This window comes from Nerophis lumbriciformis, linkage group LG11, assembly GCF_033978685.3.
Source record: "Nerophis lumbriciformis linkage group LG11, RoL_Nlum_v2.1, whole genome shotgun sequence".
NCBI classification, from domain to species: Eukaryota; Metazoa; Chordata; class Actinopteri; order Syngnathiformes; family Syngnathidae; genus Nerophis; species Nerophis lumbriciformis.
Window position 1 is genome coordinate 46,223,804 of NC_084558.2, and position 19,524 is coordinate 46,243,327.

Consider the following 19,524-nt stretch of genomic DNA (forward strand, 5'->3'; position numbering starts at 1 on the left):
CTTCCAATTGGGATAAAAACTGCACTTCAAGATGTTCAATATTAATTGAAGTGCATTGCACTAACTACCCCCTCCCACCTCAACCTCCTCATGCTCTTTCAGGGAGAGCATGTCCCAAATTCCAAGCTGCTGTTTTGAGGCATGTTAAAAAAAAAACAATGCACTTTGTGACTTCAATAATAAATATGGCAGTGCCATGTTGGCGTTTTTTTTTCCATAACTTTAGTGGATTTATTTTGGAAAACCTTGTTACATTGTTTAATGCATCACAACAAAATTAGGCATAATAATGAGTTAATTCCACGACTGTATATATCGGTTGGTATCGGTAATTAAGAGTTGGACAATATCGGATATCGGCAAAAAAGCCATTATCGGACATCTCTACCTTGCATTATTTTTTAAAGTGGACAACCAGATTAAGAAAAAACACAAATCTAATGTTGCCTTTGGCCTTTTTTGTGTCACTAATAGAAAAGTCTGCCAAAACGAGCCCAATTAAATGGGCTCGTTGACCAAAGAAAGAGCTTGTGTGCCCCACCAGGACATAACGAGGATAGTCGGACGTATTCTCACGCGGCGGACATGAGTGGCGTGCGTCCAAAGGGAAACTTTGCCTAATGAAACTAATGTCCGTCCGCAGGGACGACCTGGCACTCGGCCAAGAAAAGCACTTCCCTTTCAAACAACACGAGGACCTTAAGGTTTCCCCCGGTTCCCTTTTTTTTTGTTTTTAAAAAAGAAACACAAACACGTTCTATAGAAGTCATGACGTTGGTAACCTTTGACCCCCGCGCCCCTCCCTCGGAGCTGCAGGAGTTTTTGCGGGTCATTGGACAAACACTTAGGGTTAGGGGTTAGGGTTAAAGCAAACGTCAAAGTGAAGAACACTTTTGTTACTTTTGTCAGCTCGCTGGACACAACATTAGGTACACCGGCTAAAGGGATCCGACACTCAAATGGTTCCCGGGCGTGGCCACCGCTGCCGCTCACTGCTCCCCTCACCTCCCTGGGTGGTGAACAAGGGGCTGGGTCAAATGCAGAGGATGACTAAGATGGTAATAAATCTGACTAAATAACTATATTAAATGTGACTAGATAAAATATATTAAATGTGACTGAAATATACTAAATAAAAACATAAACAAATGTGCATAATTATTTTATATGATTAAATATGATGAAACAAATATATTGAATTTGTCTAAAATATATAAAATGTGACTAAATAAATATATTAAATGTGACTAGATCACTACAGTATATTAAATGTGTCTAAATAAAAGTGATTAAATAAAATATATTAAATGTGACTAAAATATACTAAATAAAAACATAAACAAATGTGCATAATTATTTTATATGATTAAATATGATGAAACAAATATATTGAATTTGTCTAAAATATATAAAATGTGACTAAATAAATATATTAAATGTGACTAGATCACTACAGTATATTAAATGTGTCTAAATAAAAGTGATTAAATAAAATGTATTAAATGTGACTAAATAAAATATATCAAATAGGACTAAATAAAATATATCAAATGTGACTAAATAAAATATACTAAATGTGACTAAAATATACTAAATAAAAACATAGACAAATGTGCATAATTATTTTATATGATTAAATATGATGAAACAAATATATTAAATTTGTCTAAAATATATAAAATGTGACTAAATAAATATATTAAATGTGACTAGATCACTACAGTATATTAAATGTGTCTAAATAAAAGTGATTAAATAAAATGTATTAAATGTGACTAAATAAAATATATCAAATAGGACAAAATAAAATATATCAAATGTGACTAAATAAAATATACTAAATGTGATTAAAATATACTAAATAAAAACATAGACAAATGTGCATAATTATTTTATATGATTAAATATGATGAAACAAATATATTAAATTTGTCTAAAATATATAAAATGTGACTAAATAAATATATTAAATGTGACTAGATCACTACAGTATATTAAATGCGTCTAAATAAAAGTGATGAAATAAAATATATTAAATGTGACTAAATAAAATATATCAAATAGGACTAAATAAAATATATCAAATGTGACTAAATAAAATATACTAAATGTGACTAAAATATACTAAATAAAAACATAGACAAATGTGCATAATTATTTTATATGATTAAATATGATGAAACAAATATGTTAAATTTGTCTAAAATATATAAAATGTGACTAAATAAATATATTAAATGTGACTAGATCACTACAGTATATTAAATGTGTCTAAATAAAAGTGATGAAATAAAATGTATTAAATGTGACTAAATAAAATATATCAAATAGGACTAAATAAAATATATCAAATGTGACTAAATAAAATATACTAAATGTGACTAAAATATACTAAATAAAAACATAGACAAATGTGCATAATTATTTTATATGATTAAATATGATGAAACAAATATATTAAATTTGTCTAAAATATATAAAATGTGACAAAATAAATATATTAAATGTGACTAGATCACTACAGTATATTAAATGTGTCTAAATAAAAGTGATGAAATAAAATATATTAAATGTGACTAAATAAAATATATCAAATAGGACTAAATAAAATATATCAAATGTGACTAAATAAAATATACTAAATGTGACTAAAATATACTAAATAAAAACATAGACAAATGTGCATAATTATTTTATATGATTAAATATGATGAAACAAATATATTAAATTTGTCTAAAATATATAAAATGTGACAAAATAAATATATTAAATGTGACTAGATCACTACAGTATATTAAATGTGTCTAAATAAAAGTGATGAAATAAAATATATTAAATGTGACTAAATAAAATATATCAAATAGGACTAAATAAAATATATCAAATGTGACTAAATAAAATATACTAAATGTGACTAAAATATACTAAATAAAAACATAGACAAATGTGCATAATTATTTTATATGATTAAATATGATGAAACAAATATATTAAATTTGTCTAAAATATATAAAATGTGACAAAATAAATATATTAAATGTGACTAGATCACTACAGTATATTAAATGTGTCTAAATAAAAGTGATGAAATAAAATGTATTAAATGTGACTAAATAAAATATATCAAATAGGACTAAATAAAATATATCAAATGTGACTAAATAAAATATACTAAATGTGACTAAAATATACTAAATAAAAACATAGACAAATGTGCATAATTATTTTATATGATTAAATATGATGAAACAAATATATTAAATTTGTCTAAAATATATAAAATGTGACTAAATAAATATATTAAATGTGACTAGATCACTACAGTATATTAAATGCGTCTAAATAAAAGTGATGAAATAAAATATATTAAATGTGACTAAATAAAATATATCAAATAGGACTAAATAAAATATATCAAATGTGACTAAATAAAATATACTAAATGTGACTAAAATATACTAAATAAAAACATAGACAAATGTGCATAATTATTTTATATGATTAAATATGATGAAACAAATATATTAAATTTGTCTAAAATATATAAAATGTGACAAAATAAATATATTAAATGTGACTAGATCACTACAGTATATTAAATGTGTCTAAATAAAAGTGATTAAATAAAATGTATTAAATGTGACTAAATAAAATATATCAAATAGGACAAAATAAAATATATCAAATGTGACTAAATAAAATATACTAAATGTGACTAAAATATACTAAATAAAAACATAGACAAATGTGCATAATTATTTTATATGATTAAATATGATGAAATAAATATATTAAATTTGTCTAAAATATATAAAATGTGACTAAATAAATATATTAAATGTGACTAGATCACTACAGTATATTAAATGTGTCTAAATAAAAGTGATGAAATAAAATGTATTAAATGTGACTAAATAAAATATATCAAATAGGACTAAATAAAATATACTAAATGTGACTAAAATATACTAAATAAAAACATAGACAAATGTGCATAATTATTTTACATGATTAAATATGATGAAACAAATATATTGAATTCGTCTAAAATATATAAAATGTGACTAAATAATTATATTAAATGTGACTAGATCACTACAGTATATTAAATGTGTCTAAATAAAAGTGATGAAATAAAATATATTAAATGTGACTAAATAAAATATATCAAATAGGACTAAATAAAATATATCAAATAGGACTAAATAAAATATATCAAATGTGACTAAATAAAATATACTAAATGTGACTAAAATATACTAAATAAAAACATAAACAAATGTGCATAATTATTTTATATGATTAAATATGATGAAACAAATATATTAAATTTGTCTAAAATATATAAAATGTGACTAAATAAATATATTAAATGTGACTAGATCACTACAGTATATTAAATGTGTCTAAATAAAAGTGATTAAATAAAATATATTAAATGTGACTAAATAAAATATATGAAATGTGACTGAAATATACTAAATAGAAACAAACAAATGTGCATCATTATTTTACATGATTAAATATGATGAAACAAATATATTGAATTTGTCTAAAATATATAAAATGTGACTAAATAAATATATTAAATGTGACTAGATCACTACAGTGTATTAAATGTGTCTAAATAAAAGTGATGAAATAAAATATATTAAATGTGACTAAATAAAATATATCAAATAGGACTAAATAAAATATATCAAATGTGACTAAATAAAATATACTAAATGTGACTAAAATATACTAAATAAAAACATAGACAAATGTGCATAATTATTTTATATGATTAAATATGATGAAACAAATATGTTAAATTTGTCTAAAATATATAAAATGTGACAAAATAAATATATTAAATGTGACTAGATCACTACAGTATATTAAATGTGTCTAAATAAAAGTGATGAAATAAAATGTATTAAATGTGACTAAATAAAATACATCAAATAGGACTAAATAAAATATATCAAATGTGACTAAATAAAATATACTAAATGTGACTAAAATATACTAAATAAAAACATAGACAAATGTGCATAATTATTTTATATGATTAAATATGATGAAACAAATATATTAAATTTGTCTAAAATATATAAAATGTGACTAAATAAATATATTAAATGTGACTAGATCACTACAGTATATTAAATGTGTCTAAATAAAAGTGATTAAATAAAATGTATTAAATGTGACTAAATAAAATATATCAAATAGGACGAAATAAAATATATCAAATGTGACTAAATAAAATATACTAAATGTGACTAAAATATACTAAATAAAAATATAGACAAATGTGCATAATTATTTTATATGATTAAATATGATGAAACAAATATATTAAATTTGTCTAAAATATATAAAATGTGACTAAATAAATATATTAAATGTGACTAGATCACTACAGTATATTAAATGTGTCTAAATAAAAGTGATTAAATAAAATATATTAAATGTGACTAAATAAAATATACTAAATGTGACTAAAATATACTAAATAAAAACATAAACAAATGTGCATAATTATTTTATATGATTAAATATGATGAAACAAATATATTGAATTTGTCTAAAATATATAAAATGTGACTAAATAAATATATTAAATGTGACTAGATCACTACAGTATATTAAATGTGTCTAAATAAAAGTGATGAAATAAAATATATTAAATGTGACTAAATAAAATATATCAAATAGGACTAAATAAAATATATCAAATGTGACTAAATAAAATATACTAAATGTGACTAAAATATACTAAATAAAAACATAGACAAATGTGCATAATTATTTTATACGATTAAATATGATGAAACAAATATATTAAATTTGTCTAAAATATATAAAATATGACTACATAAATATATTAAATGTGACTAGATCACTACAGTATATTAAATGTGTCTAAATAAAAGTGATTAAATAAAATGTATTAAATGTGACTAAATAAAATATATCAAATAGGACTAAATAAATTATATCAAATGTGACTAAATAAAATATACTAAATGTGACTAAAATATACTAAATAAAAACATAGACAAATGTGCATAATTATTTTATATGATTAAATATGATGAAACAAATATATTAAATTTGTCTAAAATATATAAAATGTGACTAAATAAATATATTAAATGTGACTAGATCACTACAGTATATTAAATGTGTCTAAATAAAAGTGATTAAATAAAATGTATTAAATGTGACTAAATAAAATATATCAAATAGGACTAAATAAAATATATCAAATGTGACTAAATAAAATATACTAAATGTGACTAAAATATACTAAATAAAAACATAGACAAATGTGCATAATTATTTTATACGATTAAATATGATGAAACAAATATATTAAATTTGTCTAAAATATATAAAATATGACTACATAAATATATTAAATGTGACTAGATCACTACAGTATATTAAATGTGTCTAAATAAAAGTGATGAAATAAAATATATTAAATGTGACTAAATAAAATATATCAAATAGGACTAAATAAAATATATCAAATGTGACTAAATAAAATATACTAAATGTGACTAAAATATACTAAATAAAAACATAGACAAATGTGCATAGTTATTTTATATGATTAAATATGATGAAACAAATATATTAAATTTGTCTAAAATATATAAAATGTGACTAAATAAATATATTAAATGTGACTAGATCACTACAGTATATTAAATGTGTCTAAATAAAAGTGATGAAATAAAATTTATTAAATGTGACTAAATAAAATATATCAAATAGGACTAAATAAAATATATCAAATGTGACTAAATAAAATATACTAAATGTGACTAAAATATACTAAATAAAAATATAGACAAATGTGCATAATTATTTTATATGTCTAAATAAAATATGACTAAACAAATACAGTAAATTTGTCAAATATAATGAATGAGATGAAATATATAAAATGTGACTAAACTACAGTAGATTCAATGTCTGAATTAAATAAATGTGACTAGATACATATATTAGACATGGCTAAATAACTACAGTACCGGTATATTAAATGTGACTAAATAAAATCAATGTAACTAAATAAGACATAAAATGTGACTAAACTAATTATTTTACATATGACAAAAAAAAATCAAATATGACTTACCAAATATATTAAATTTTTCTAAAATAGAATAAATGTGACTAAATATATTAAATGTGACTAAATAAAATATATTAAATGTGACTTAAATATACTAAATAAAAACAAACAAATGTGCATAATTATTTTACATGACTAAATAAAATGACTAAACAAATATAATACATTTGTCGAAAATATAATGAATGAGATGAAATATATTAAATGTGACTAAACTACAGTATATTTAATGTGACTAAATAAAATGTAACTAAATAAAAGATATAAAATGTGATGCTTATTTGGATGCGTCATGAGAGCTGTTTCAAAACCGTTGGTAAATTTTTTAGGTCATACTTCTTTTTTTTTAAAATCAAACTTGATTTTAATTTGCTGCTTGTTTTGTAGGGAATAAACGGTAGGAGATGGATGGATGGATGCTTGTTTTGTACGAAAACAAATTCAAGAGGAAGAAATTGTTCGAAAACGTACGACCCCGAGAGGGACAAGCGGTAGGAAATGGATGGATGGATGTTTTCAATCAATCAATCAATCAATGTTTATTTATATAGCCCTAAATCACAAATGTCTCAAAGGGCTGCACAAGCCACAACGACATCCTCGGTACAGAGCCCACATAAGGACAAGGAAAAACTCACCCCAGTGGGACGTCGCTGTGAATGACTATGAGAAACCTTGGAGAGGACCGCATGCAATGGATGTCGAGTGGGTCTGACATAATATTGTGAGAGTCCAGTCCATAGTGGATCCAACATAATAGTAAGAGTCCAGTCCATAGTGGGGTTTTCAGGTGTCATTTTTTTTCTCCCTAACATAATATAAAAAGATCCTGAGACAACTGGGTTTGAACCCGGTTATTGCATTACCGTATTTTTCGGACTATAAGTCGCAGTTTTTTTCATAGTTTGGCCGGGCTCCAGTGCGACTTATATATGTTTTTTTTTCCTTTTTTACTATGCATTTTCGGCAGGTGCGTCTTATACTCCGGTGCGACTTATACTCCGAAAACTACGGTACATCATGCTCTACAACGCGTGCTCACTGTAGCCATTCATTCTGACTTCCTCGTTTTGATTAAAAAAAACAGTTTATTCCTTTTTTTTTTGTAAGTTAAACGATACATAAAATGAAATATAAAAGATGTGTTGCTGATTAATCAGAATTTATTAATACTTATTGAGTTTAATTAAAATTTTCAGCATCAAATAGTTCAAGTGTGTCAAAATATGTTTTGTAATTTAAAAAAAGGATTGATTTTTCTGTTAAAGACTACAAAAACAATGTTTAGAGAGTTTTTTTTTGCTAGTTTACCAATGTCTTTTTTCTTGTTTGTTTTATGTTAATTAGGACACAATGTTATGCAGAGGTGTACTTATTACAATTTTGTAGACAAATGATACGATGTATAGTCACGGCGGTGAGTGAGTGGGGGAGGGGGGGGGGGCAAAATGTTTTCTTCTTGCTGATTAATCAGAATGTATTGTTATTTATTGAGTTTAATTTAATTTTTCAGCATCAAATGGTTCAAGTGTGTCAAAATATGTTTTGTAATTTAAAAAAAGGATTGATTTTTCTGTTAAAGACTACAAAAACAAGTCCTTTGTTGCAAGTTTATCTATGTATTTCTTTTTACTTGTTTGATTTATGTAGTGTTAATAAGGACACAATGTTATGCAGAGGTGTACTTATTACAATTTCGTAGACAAATGATACGATATAATCACGGCAGTGAGGGGGGTGGGGGGGGCGACATGTTTTCTTCTTGCTGATTAATCAGAATTTATTGTTATTTATTGAGTTTATTTCATTAATTTTTTCAGCATCAAATGGTTCAAGTCCGTCAAAATATGTTTTATAGATTAAAAAAGGATTGACGCACTTTAAATATTTTTCTGTTACAGACTAAAAAAACAAGTTCTTTGTTGCAAGTTTATCTATTTATTTATTTTTACTTGTTTGATTTATGTAGTGTTAATAAGGACACAATGTTATGCAGAGGTGTACTTATTACAATTTTGTAGACAAATGATACGATTTATAGTCACAGCGGTGAGTTGGGGGGGGGGGGCACAAAATGTTTTCTTCTTGCTGATTAATCAGATTTTTTTTTTTTGGAGTATATTTAATTAAATGTTTCAGCATCAAATGGTTCAAGTCTGTCAAAATATGTTTTATAGTTCAAAAAACGATTGACGCACTTTAAATATTTTTCTGTTACAGACTAAAAAAACAATGTTTAAAGAGTTCTTTGTTGCAAGTTTATCTATTTCTTTCTTTTTTCTTGTTTGTTTTTGTGTTAATAAGGACACGATGTTATTCCGGTGTTCCTAATGAAGCGGCCGGCGAGTGCGCCAATCCCGGCCGGAAGTTTGCGCAGAGGTGTACTTATCACAATTTTGTAGACAAATGATAGGATTTAAATTTTGTTCTGTTACAGACTAAAAAAAAATGTTTTTAAGAGTTCTTTGTTGCAAGTTTATCTATTTCTTTCTTTTTTTTCTCGTTTGTTTTAATGTTAATAAGGACACAATGTTATGCAGAGGTGTACTTATCACAATTTTGTAGACAAATGACTGGATTTATAGTAAATATAGTAAATATTTGAGGGGAAATTTGCCATTTTATTCTGATCCAGTAACAGACAGGAAGGGGCAAGGAATACGTTTGCGGGTAAAATTTCAAATTAAGGGTCTTTATTAATAAAAATAAAAACAATTATGCAAAAACTTTTTAGTTAATATTTATTGTTTATATTAAAGAAAGAGAGCACAGTCTACTATTGGTGTTAAACTATTAAACAAATAAAGCTGATTCCGGTGTTCCTAATGAAGCGGCCGGCGAGTGCGCCAATCCCGGCCGGAAGTTTGCGCAGAGGTGTACTTATCACAATTTTGTAGACAAACGATAGGATTTAAATATTTTTCTGTTACAGACTAAAAAAACAATGTTTAAAGAGTTCTTTGTTGAAAGTTTATTTATTTATTTTTTGTTTGTTTTATGTTAATAAGGACACAATGTTACGCAGAGGTGTACTTATTACAACTTTGTAGACAAATGCAAGGATTTATAGTAAATATAGTAAATATTTGAGGGGAAAATTGCCATTTTATTCCGATCCAGTAACAGACAGGAAGGGGCAAGGAATACGTTTGCGGGTAAAATTTCAAATTAAGGGTCTTTATTAATAAAAAAAATGTTTTATGCAAAAAGTCTTTTGCATAAAATAATTTATTTGTTATTTATTGAGTTTATTTCATTACATTTTTCAGCATCAAATGGTTCAAGTCTGTCAAAATATGTTTTATAAATTAAAAAAGGATTTAAATATTTTTCTGTTACAGACTAAAAAACACAATGTTATGCAGAGGCGTACTTATCACAATTTTTTAGACAAAATATACGATTTATAGTCACGAGGGTGAGTGGAGGGGGGGGGGGGGGCACGAAATGTTTTATTCTTGCTGATTAATGCATAATTAATTGAGTTTATTTAAATTACATTTTTCAGCATCAAATGGTTCAAGTCTGTCAAAATATGTTTTATAATTTAAAAAAGGATTTAAATATTTTTCTGTTACAGACTAAAAAAACAATGTTTAAAGAGTTCTTTGTTGCAGGTTTATCTATTTCTTTCCTTTTTCTTCTTTGTTTTTGTGTTAATAAGGACACGGTGTTATGCAGAGGTGTACTTATTACAATTTTGTAGACAAATGATAGGATTTAAATATTTTTCTGTAACAGACTAAAAAAACAATGTTTTAAAGAGTTCTTTGTTGCAAGTTTATCTATTTCTTTCTTTTTTTCTTGTTTGTTTTAGTGTTAATAATGACACAATTTTATGCAGAGGCGTACTTATCACAATTTTGTAGACAAATGATACAATTTATAGTCACAAAATGTTTTCTTCTTGCTGATTAATCAGAATGTATTGTTATTAATTGAGTTCAATTTAATTTCAAATTAAGGGTCTTTATTAATAAAAAAATGTTTTATGCAAAAAGTATTTTGCATAAAATAATTTATTTGTTATTTATTGAATTTATTTCATTACATTTTTCAGCATCCAATGGTTTAAGTCTGTCAAAATATGTTTTATAATTTAAAAAAAGGATTTGAATATTTTTCTCTTACAGACTAAAAAAAACACAATGTTATGCAGAGGCGTACTTAGCACAATTTTTTAGGCAAAATATGCGATTTATAGTCACGGCGGTGAGTGGGGGGAGGCACGAAATGTTTTATTGTTGCTGATTAATGCATAATTAATTGAGTTTATTTAAATTACATTTTTCAGCATCAAATGGTTCAAGTCTGTCAAAATATGTTTTATAATTTTTAAAAAAGGATTTAAATATTTTTCTGTTACAAACTAAAAAAAACAATGTTATGCAGAGGCGTACTTATCACAATTTTTTAGACAAAATATACGATTTATAGTCACGGCGGTGAGTGGGAGGAGGCACGAAATGTTTTATTGTTGCTGATTAATGCATAATTAATTGAGTTTATTTAAATTACATTTTTCAGCATCAAATGGTTCAAGTCTGTCAAAATATGTTTTATAATTTAAAAAAGGATTTAAATATTTTTCTGTTACAGACTAAAAAAAACTATGTTTAAAGAGTTCTTTGTTGCAGGTTTATCTATGTATTTCTTTTCTCTTGTTTGTTTTTGTGTTAATAAGGACACTATTTTATGCAGAGGTGTACTTATTACAATGTTGTAGACAAATGATACGATTTATAGTCACGGCGGTGAGTGGGGGGGGGCACGAAATGTTTTCTTCTTGCTGATTAATCAGAATTTATTGTTATTTGTTGACTTTATTTCATTACATTTTTCACTATTTTATGCAGAGGCGTACTTATCACAATTTTGTAGACAAATGATACAATTTATAGTCACAAAATGTTTCTTCTTGCTGATTAATCAGAATGTATTGTTATTAATTGAGTTCAATTTAATTTCAAATTAAGGGTCTTTATTAATAAAAAAAGTTTTATGCAAAAGGTATTTTGCATAAAATAATTTATTTGTTATTTATTGAATTTATTTCATTACATTTTTCAGCATCCAATGGTTTAAGTCTGTCAAAATATGTTTTATAATTTAAAAAAGGATTGAAATATTTTTCTGTTACAGACTAAAAAACACACAATGTTATGCAGAGGCGTACTTATCACAATTTTTTAGGCAAAATATACTAGTTATAGTCACGGAGGTGACTGGGGGGGCGGGGGGGGGGGGGGGGGGGGGCAAACATGTTTTCTTTTTGCTGATTAATCAGAATTTATTATTTATTGAGTTTATTTATTTTATTTTTCCAGCATCAAATGGTTCAAGTCTGTCAAAATATGTTTTATAATTTAAAACTGGATTTAAATATTTTTCTGTTACAAACTAAAAAAAACAATGTTATGCAGAGGCGTACTTATCACAATTTTTTAGACAAAATATACGATTTATAGTCACGGCGGTGAGTGGGGGGGGCACGGAATGTTTTATTCTTGCTGATTAATGCATAATTAATTGAGTTTAGGCAGCACGGTGGCAGAGGGGTTAGTGCATCTGCCTCACAATACGAAGGTCCTGAGTAGTCTTGGGTTCAATCCCGGGCTCGGGATCTTTCTGTGTGGAGTTTGCATGTTCTCCCCGTGACTGCGTGGGTTCCCTCCGGGTACTCCGGCTTCCTCCCACTTCCAAAAACATGCACCTGGGGATAAGTTGATTGGCAACACTAAATTGGCCCTAGTGTGTGAATGTGAGTGCGAATGTTGTCTGTCTATCTGTGTTGGCCCTGCGATGAGGTGGCGACTTGTCCAGGGTGTACCCCGCCTTCCGCCCGATTGTAGCTGAGATAGGCTCCAGCGCCCCCCGCGACCCCAAAGGGAATAAGCGGTAGAAAATGGATGGATGGATGGATAATTGAGTTTATTTAAATGACATTTTTCAGCATCAAATGGTTCAAGTCTGTCAAAATATGTTTTATAATTTAAAAAAGGATTTAAATATTTTTCTGTTACAGACTAAAAAAAACAATGTTTAAAGAGTTCTTTGTTGCAGGTTTATCTATTTATTTCTTTTTTCTTGTTTGTTTTTGTGTTAAGAAGGACACTATTTTATGCAGAGGTGTACTTATTACAAATTTGTAGACAAATGATACGATTTATAGTCACAGCGGTGAGTGGGGGGAGAGCACGAAATGTTTTCTTCTTGCTGATTAATCAGAATTTATTTATTGACTTTATTTCATTAAATTTTTCAGCATCAAATGGTTCAAATTTGTAATTTAAAAAAGGATTTAAGATACGATTTATAGTCAAGGCGGTGAGTGGGGGGGGGCACGAAATGTTTTATTCTTGCTGATTAATGCATAATTAATTGAGTTTATTTAAATTACATTTTTCAGCATCAAATGGTTCAAGTCTGTCAAAATATGTTTTGTAATTTAAAAAGGATTTAAATATTTTTCTGTAACAGATTAAAAAAACAATGTTTAAAGAGTTTTTTGTTGCAAGTTTATCTTTTTCTTTCTTTTTTCTTGTTAGTTTTTGTGTTAATAAGGACACGGTGTTATGCAGAGGTGTACTTCTTACAATTTTGTAGACAAATGATAGGATTTAAATATTTTTCTGTAACAGACTAAAAAAAACAATGTTTTAAAGAGTTCTTTGTTGCAAGTTTATCTATTTCTTTCTTTTTTTCTTGTTTGTTTTAGTGTTAATAATGACACAATTTTATGCAGAGGCGTACTTATCACAATTTTGTAGACAAATGATCAGAGGTGGGTAGTAACGCGCTACATTTACTCCGTTACATCTACTTGAGTAACTTTTGGGATAAATTGTACTTCTAAGAGTAGTTTTAATGCAACATACTTTTACTTTTACTTGAGTATATTTATAGAGAAGAAACGCTACTTTTACTCCGCTACTTTTATCTACATTCAGCTCGCTACTCGCTACTAATTTTTATCGATCTGTTAATGTACGCTTTGTTTGTTTTGGTCTGTCAGACAGACCTTCATAGTGCCTGCGTTTCACCAATCAGATGCAGTCACTGGTGAAGTTCACTCCGTTCCACCAATCAGATGCAGTCACTGGTGACGTTGGACCAATCAAACAGAGCCAGGTGGTCACATGACCTGACTTAAACAAGTTGAAAAACTTATTGGGGTGTTACCATTTAGTGGTCAATTGTACGGAATATGTACTGTACTGTGCAATCTACTAATAAAAGTTCCAATCAATCAATCAAAATTGTGAAGGAAAAAAGACCCTCTTTTATTTCAACCGTACATCCCGTCAAAAGCCTAAAGACTGACTACACAGTTCCTGTCTTCACAATAAAAGTGCCGCTCTATCGCGCATGCACTTTCAAAATAAGAGTCTCCGAAAGCCAGCGCAAACAAGCTAGCAAGCTACGGAGTTTGCCGCCAATGTATTTCTTGTAAAGTGTATAAAAACGAATATGGAAGCTGGACAAATTAGATGCCAAAAACCAACCACTTTCATGTGGTAATAGACAGAAAGGAGGAACTTTTTTTCTCCTCCATTTGAAAACGTGGCCGTTATCATCACTACTGTCTGATTACAATCAATGCAAGTCATCAGAATCAGGTAATACACCAACTTGTATTCTTGTCTTCATGAAAGAAAGGAATCTATATGTGTTAAACATGCATGTATATTCATTAAAACACCTTTAACATGTAAACAAAAACGGCAAAAAATATATATATAAATGATATACTGTATATATCAATGTATTTATATATATATATATATATATATATATATATATATATATATATATATATATATATATATATATATATGATATGTGTGTGTATGTTACTCATCAGTTACTCAGTACTTGAGTAGTTTTTTCACAACATACTTTTTACTTTTACTCAAGTAAATATTTGGGTGACTACTCCTTACTTTTACTTGAGTAATAAATCTCTAAAGTAACAGTACTCTTACTTGAGTACAATTTCTGGCTACTCTACCCACCTCTGCAAATGATACAATTTATAGTCACAAAATGTTTTCTTCTTGCTGATTAATCAAAATGTATTGTTATTAATTGAGTTTAATTTAATTTAAAATTAAGGGTCTTTATTAATAAAAAAATGTTTTATGCAAAAAGTATTTTGCATAAATTAATTTATTTGTTATTTATTGAGTTTATTTCATTACATTTTTCAGCATCCAATGGTTCAAGTCTGGCAAAATATGTTTTATAATTTAAAAAAGGATTTAAATATTTTTCTGTTACAGACTAAAAAACACACAATGTTATGCAGAGGCGTACTTATCACAATTGTTTAGGCAAAATATACGAGTTATAGTCACGGCGGTGAGTGGGGGGGCAAACATGTTTTCTTTTTGCTGATTAATCAGAATGTATTATTTATTGAGTTTATTTATTTTATTTTTCCAGCATCAAATGGTTCAAGTCTGTCAAAATATGTTTTATAATTTAAAACTGGATTTAAATATTTTTCTGTTACAAACTAAAAAAAAAAAATGTTATGCAGAGGCGTACTTACCACAATTTTTTAGGCAAAATATACGATTTATAGTCACGGTGGTGAGTGGGGGGGGGGGGGGGGGGGGGGGGGGGAATGTTTTATTCTTGCTGATTAGTGCATAATTAATTGAGTTTATTTAAATTACATTTTTCAGCATCAAATGGTTCAAGTCTGTCAAAATATGTTTTATAATTTAAAAAAGGATTTAAATATTTTTTCTGTTACAGAAAATAAAAATGTATTAATAAAAAAAAGTTTTTAGTTAATATTTGTGGTTAATATTAAAGAAAAAGGGCACAGTCTACTATTGGCAGGGGCGCCGCTAGGGATTTTGGGCCCCATAAAAAGAATCTTTACAGGGCCCCCAACACAGTGTCATTATTTTTTCTGTATTATAATTTCATCATCATTAGGGGCCTCTCTGGGCCCCCCTCCATCATGGGCCCCTAGAATCCGTCTTGTTTACCCCCCCCCCCCCCCCCTTTTCGGCGCCCCTGACTATTGGTGTCAAACTATTAAACAAATAAAGCGTGTTCCTAATGAAGTGGCCGGCGAGTGCGCCAATCCCGGCCGGAAGTTCGCGCCACTCACCACTAAGGGGATGGAGCAGATGAGGACCACCGCCGAGGTGGCAATGAGCAAGATGACCATCTGGATCTCGGCGCCGGCCATGCGTCTGAGGCTGCGCCGGCGCCGTAGCGGCACCTCGGAGACCCGCAGCCGGCCCTTGCCCAGGGAGGTGCGGCGCACGAAGCGCCGGTGCATGAGGATGAGGGCCCCGCACACCAGCACGTTGCAGGCCAGCGTGGCCAGCACGATGGCGGAGTTGACGCCGGCGTACATGAGGTTGAAGGCCACCGCCGACGTGCGGTTGTCGTGCCAGTCGATGAAGCACCAGGTGCCCGGCCGCTGCAGCGTCACCCGGCCGAAACCCAGGGCGGGCAGCGCGCACAGCCCGGCGCCGCTGACGTAGATGGCGAGCAGGGCGAGGGCGGGCAGCCGCCGGTTGACGTACTTGTTGTAGACGTAGGCGTGGTTGATGGCCAGGTATCTCTCCACGGACATGGCGCACAGCGTGCTGAGCTGCACCAGGAAGAAGAAGAGCAGGATGAAGCCCGAGTACTGGCACAGCAGCGTGTCGCTGGCGGGCCAGGAGCCCCGCACGTAGGTGGCGATGGTGACGGGGCTGGCCAGCAGCGTGCCCAGCAGGTCGGTGACGGCCAGGCCGCACACCAGCGTGTAGAAGGTGGTCTCCTTCTGCTCCTTGCGGGAGATGCGCAGCACCACGATGGCCGTCACGTTGCCCACCACCCCGAAGATGAACATGACGGCCGGGATCGTCGGCGGCTGGAAGATGAGCCGCGGCGCGGTGGTGTTGTTCATGGTCTGCTGCTGGCTGGGGGCTCCAAGGGATGGACTTGGCGCAGCGAGGACATGAAGTCACGTCACGTCACGTCACCTGTGGAGTGGACATGCACGAACTTACTGCGACTGACTGACTATGAATATGAATATGACTATGACTGCTGCACGCACTTCTTCTTCAGGGCGGATGAAGGCTCCACCTCTTACTCCTCCCTTTACTCCTCCTCCTCTTCCACCTCCCACTGTGTTGCAGGAGGCCATTTCTACTACACTTCTGCTTTTATTATTTTAATTTTTTTTAACACTGCACGTGTGACTCACGCTGTAGTTCTGTAACATTCAGAAAATTTGTGTGTGTGTGTGTGTGTGTGTACTATATATATATATATATATATATATATATATATATATATATATATATATATATATATTGATATATGTATATGTATGTATATATATATATATATATATATATATATATATGTGTGTGTGTGTGTGTGTATATATATATATATATGCCATCCATCCATTTTTTACCGCTTGTCCCTATACACACATACACATTCACACACACACACACACATATATATATATATATATATATATATATATATATATATATATATATATATATATATATATATATATATATATATATACATATATATACACACATATATATATATATATATATATATATATATATATATATATATATATATATATATACAGTATATATGTGTGTGTGTGTGTGTGTATATACTAAAAACGTGTGTGTGTGCGTGTGTGTATAAATCTGTATGTGTGTGTATATATATTTGTGTGTGTGTGTGTATACTAAAAATGTGTGTGTGTGTGTATAAATCTGTATGTGTGTATATATATATATGTGTGTGTGTATATACTGTGTGTGTGTGTATATATATATATATATATATATATATATATATATATATATATATAAGGGTGTGTGTGAGTGTGTGTATAAATCAGTGTGTGTGTGTGTGTATATATATATATTAGAGATGCGCGGATAGGCAATTATTTCATCCGCAACCGCATCAGAAAGTCGTCAACCATCCGCCATCCACCTGACCTAACATTTAATCAGAACCGCATCCGCCCGCACCCGCCCGTTGTTATATATCTAATATAGACGATGCAAGGCATGGGACGGCGTGGCGCAGTGGAAGAATGGCCGTGCGCGACCTGAGGGTCCCTGGTTCAATCCCCACCTAGTACAAACCTCGTCATGTCCGTTGTGTCCTGAGCAAGACACTTCACCCTTGCTCCTGATGGGTGCTGGTTAGCGCCTTGCATGGCAGCTCCCTCCATCAGTGTGTGAATGTGTGTGTGAATGGGTAAATGTGGAAGTATTGTCAAAGCGCTTTGAGTACCTTGAAGGTAGAAAAGCGCTATACAAGTACAACCCATTTATCATTTAAGGCATTAGTGAGGTTATAAAGCTTTTGCCTGTTAAAGAAAGGAGACTGATCCAATGCAGCACAGACATTCGCGTGCCACGCTGTCACGACCCAGACGCACACCAGTGCGCAATCATATGGGAGCCGCGCTGAGCGCACCTCCAAGCACGTCTCGCTGCCGGCGACGGCCGGGTATGGTCCCGACGCTCCAGCGCCATCCATTTTTAGGGCTAGTTGATTCAGCAGGTGGGTTGTTACACACTCCTTAGCGGGTTCCGACTTCCATGGCCACCGTCTGTCTATATCAACCAGGGTGAGCCCCACCCCTTTCGTGAGCGGCAACGGGGGTGGCGGGCAGGTAAGCTGCGCGGGCGGAGCGCGCGGAGTGACCCCTGTTACGAGCCCCCAGCCACGGGGGTGGCGGGCAGTTAAGCTGCTTACCTGCTGCGTGTGACGCCGGCCGCGGCGAAGGCGGACGAGGCGGGGTGTCGGCGCGGTGGTGACCCTGGACGTGCGTCGGGCCCTTCTCGCGGATCACCTCAGCTACGGCTCCCGGTGGGGCCCTCTCGGGGGAAGGGGCCTCGGTCCCAGACCCCGGCGAGGCATCCCTTCTCCGCTCCGTAAAAGTGTCCATCTCTTCTTTTTTTTTTCTTCTGTTGTGGCATATGCTGCAGGTGCCTGCTCGTTTTTCGTATGTGGGTAACAACATTTAACTATGTATATATATTTCCGAATTGGTTTAACTGCCACCCGCCTGAATATATTTAAAATCTTCTTCTTTTTTTTTTTCAACCGCCCGACCCGACCCGCGGATAAAATCAAATTTTTTTAAATTTCATCCGCCCGATCCGCGGATAATCCGCGGACTCTGCGGTTGTGCCCGCAGAGTATATAAATGTGTGTGTATATATTGTATATATGTGTGTGTGCTTGTGTGTGTGTATATATATATATATATATATATATATATATATATATATATATATATATATATATATATATATATAAATGTGTGTGTATATATTGTATATGTGTGTGTGTGCTTGTGTGTGTGTATATATAT

General features: G+C 30.8%; 1 protein-coding gene across 1 annotated transcript in view; it reads right to left on the reverse strand.

The window, feature by feature from the left end:
- ptger4b (prostaglandin E receptor 4 (subtype EP4) b) overlaps window positions 1-17,166 on the reverse strand; it is a 31,946-nt gene extending 14,780 nt beyond the window's left edge. The window contains exon 1 of the mRNA XM_061966490.1: window positions 16,264-17,166. Coding sequence (XP_061822474.1) covers window positions 16,264-17,055 — 792 coding nt within the window. The 5' untranslated portion in view covers window positions 17,056-17,166. The remainder of the gene's footprint in view (window positions 1-16,263) is intronic.
- Between the last annotated feature and the right edge of the window lie 2,358 nt (window positions 17,167-19,524).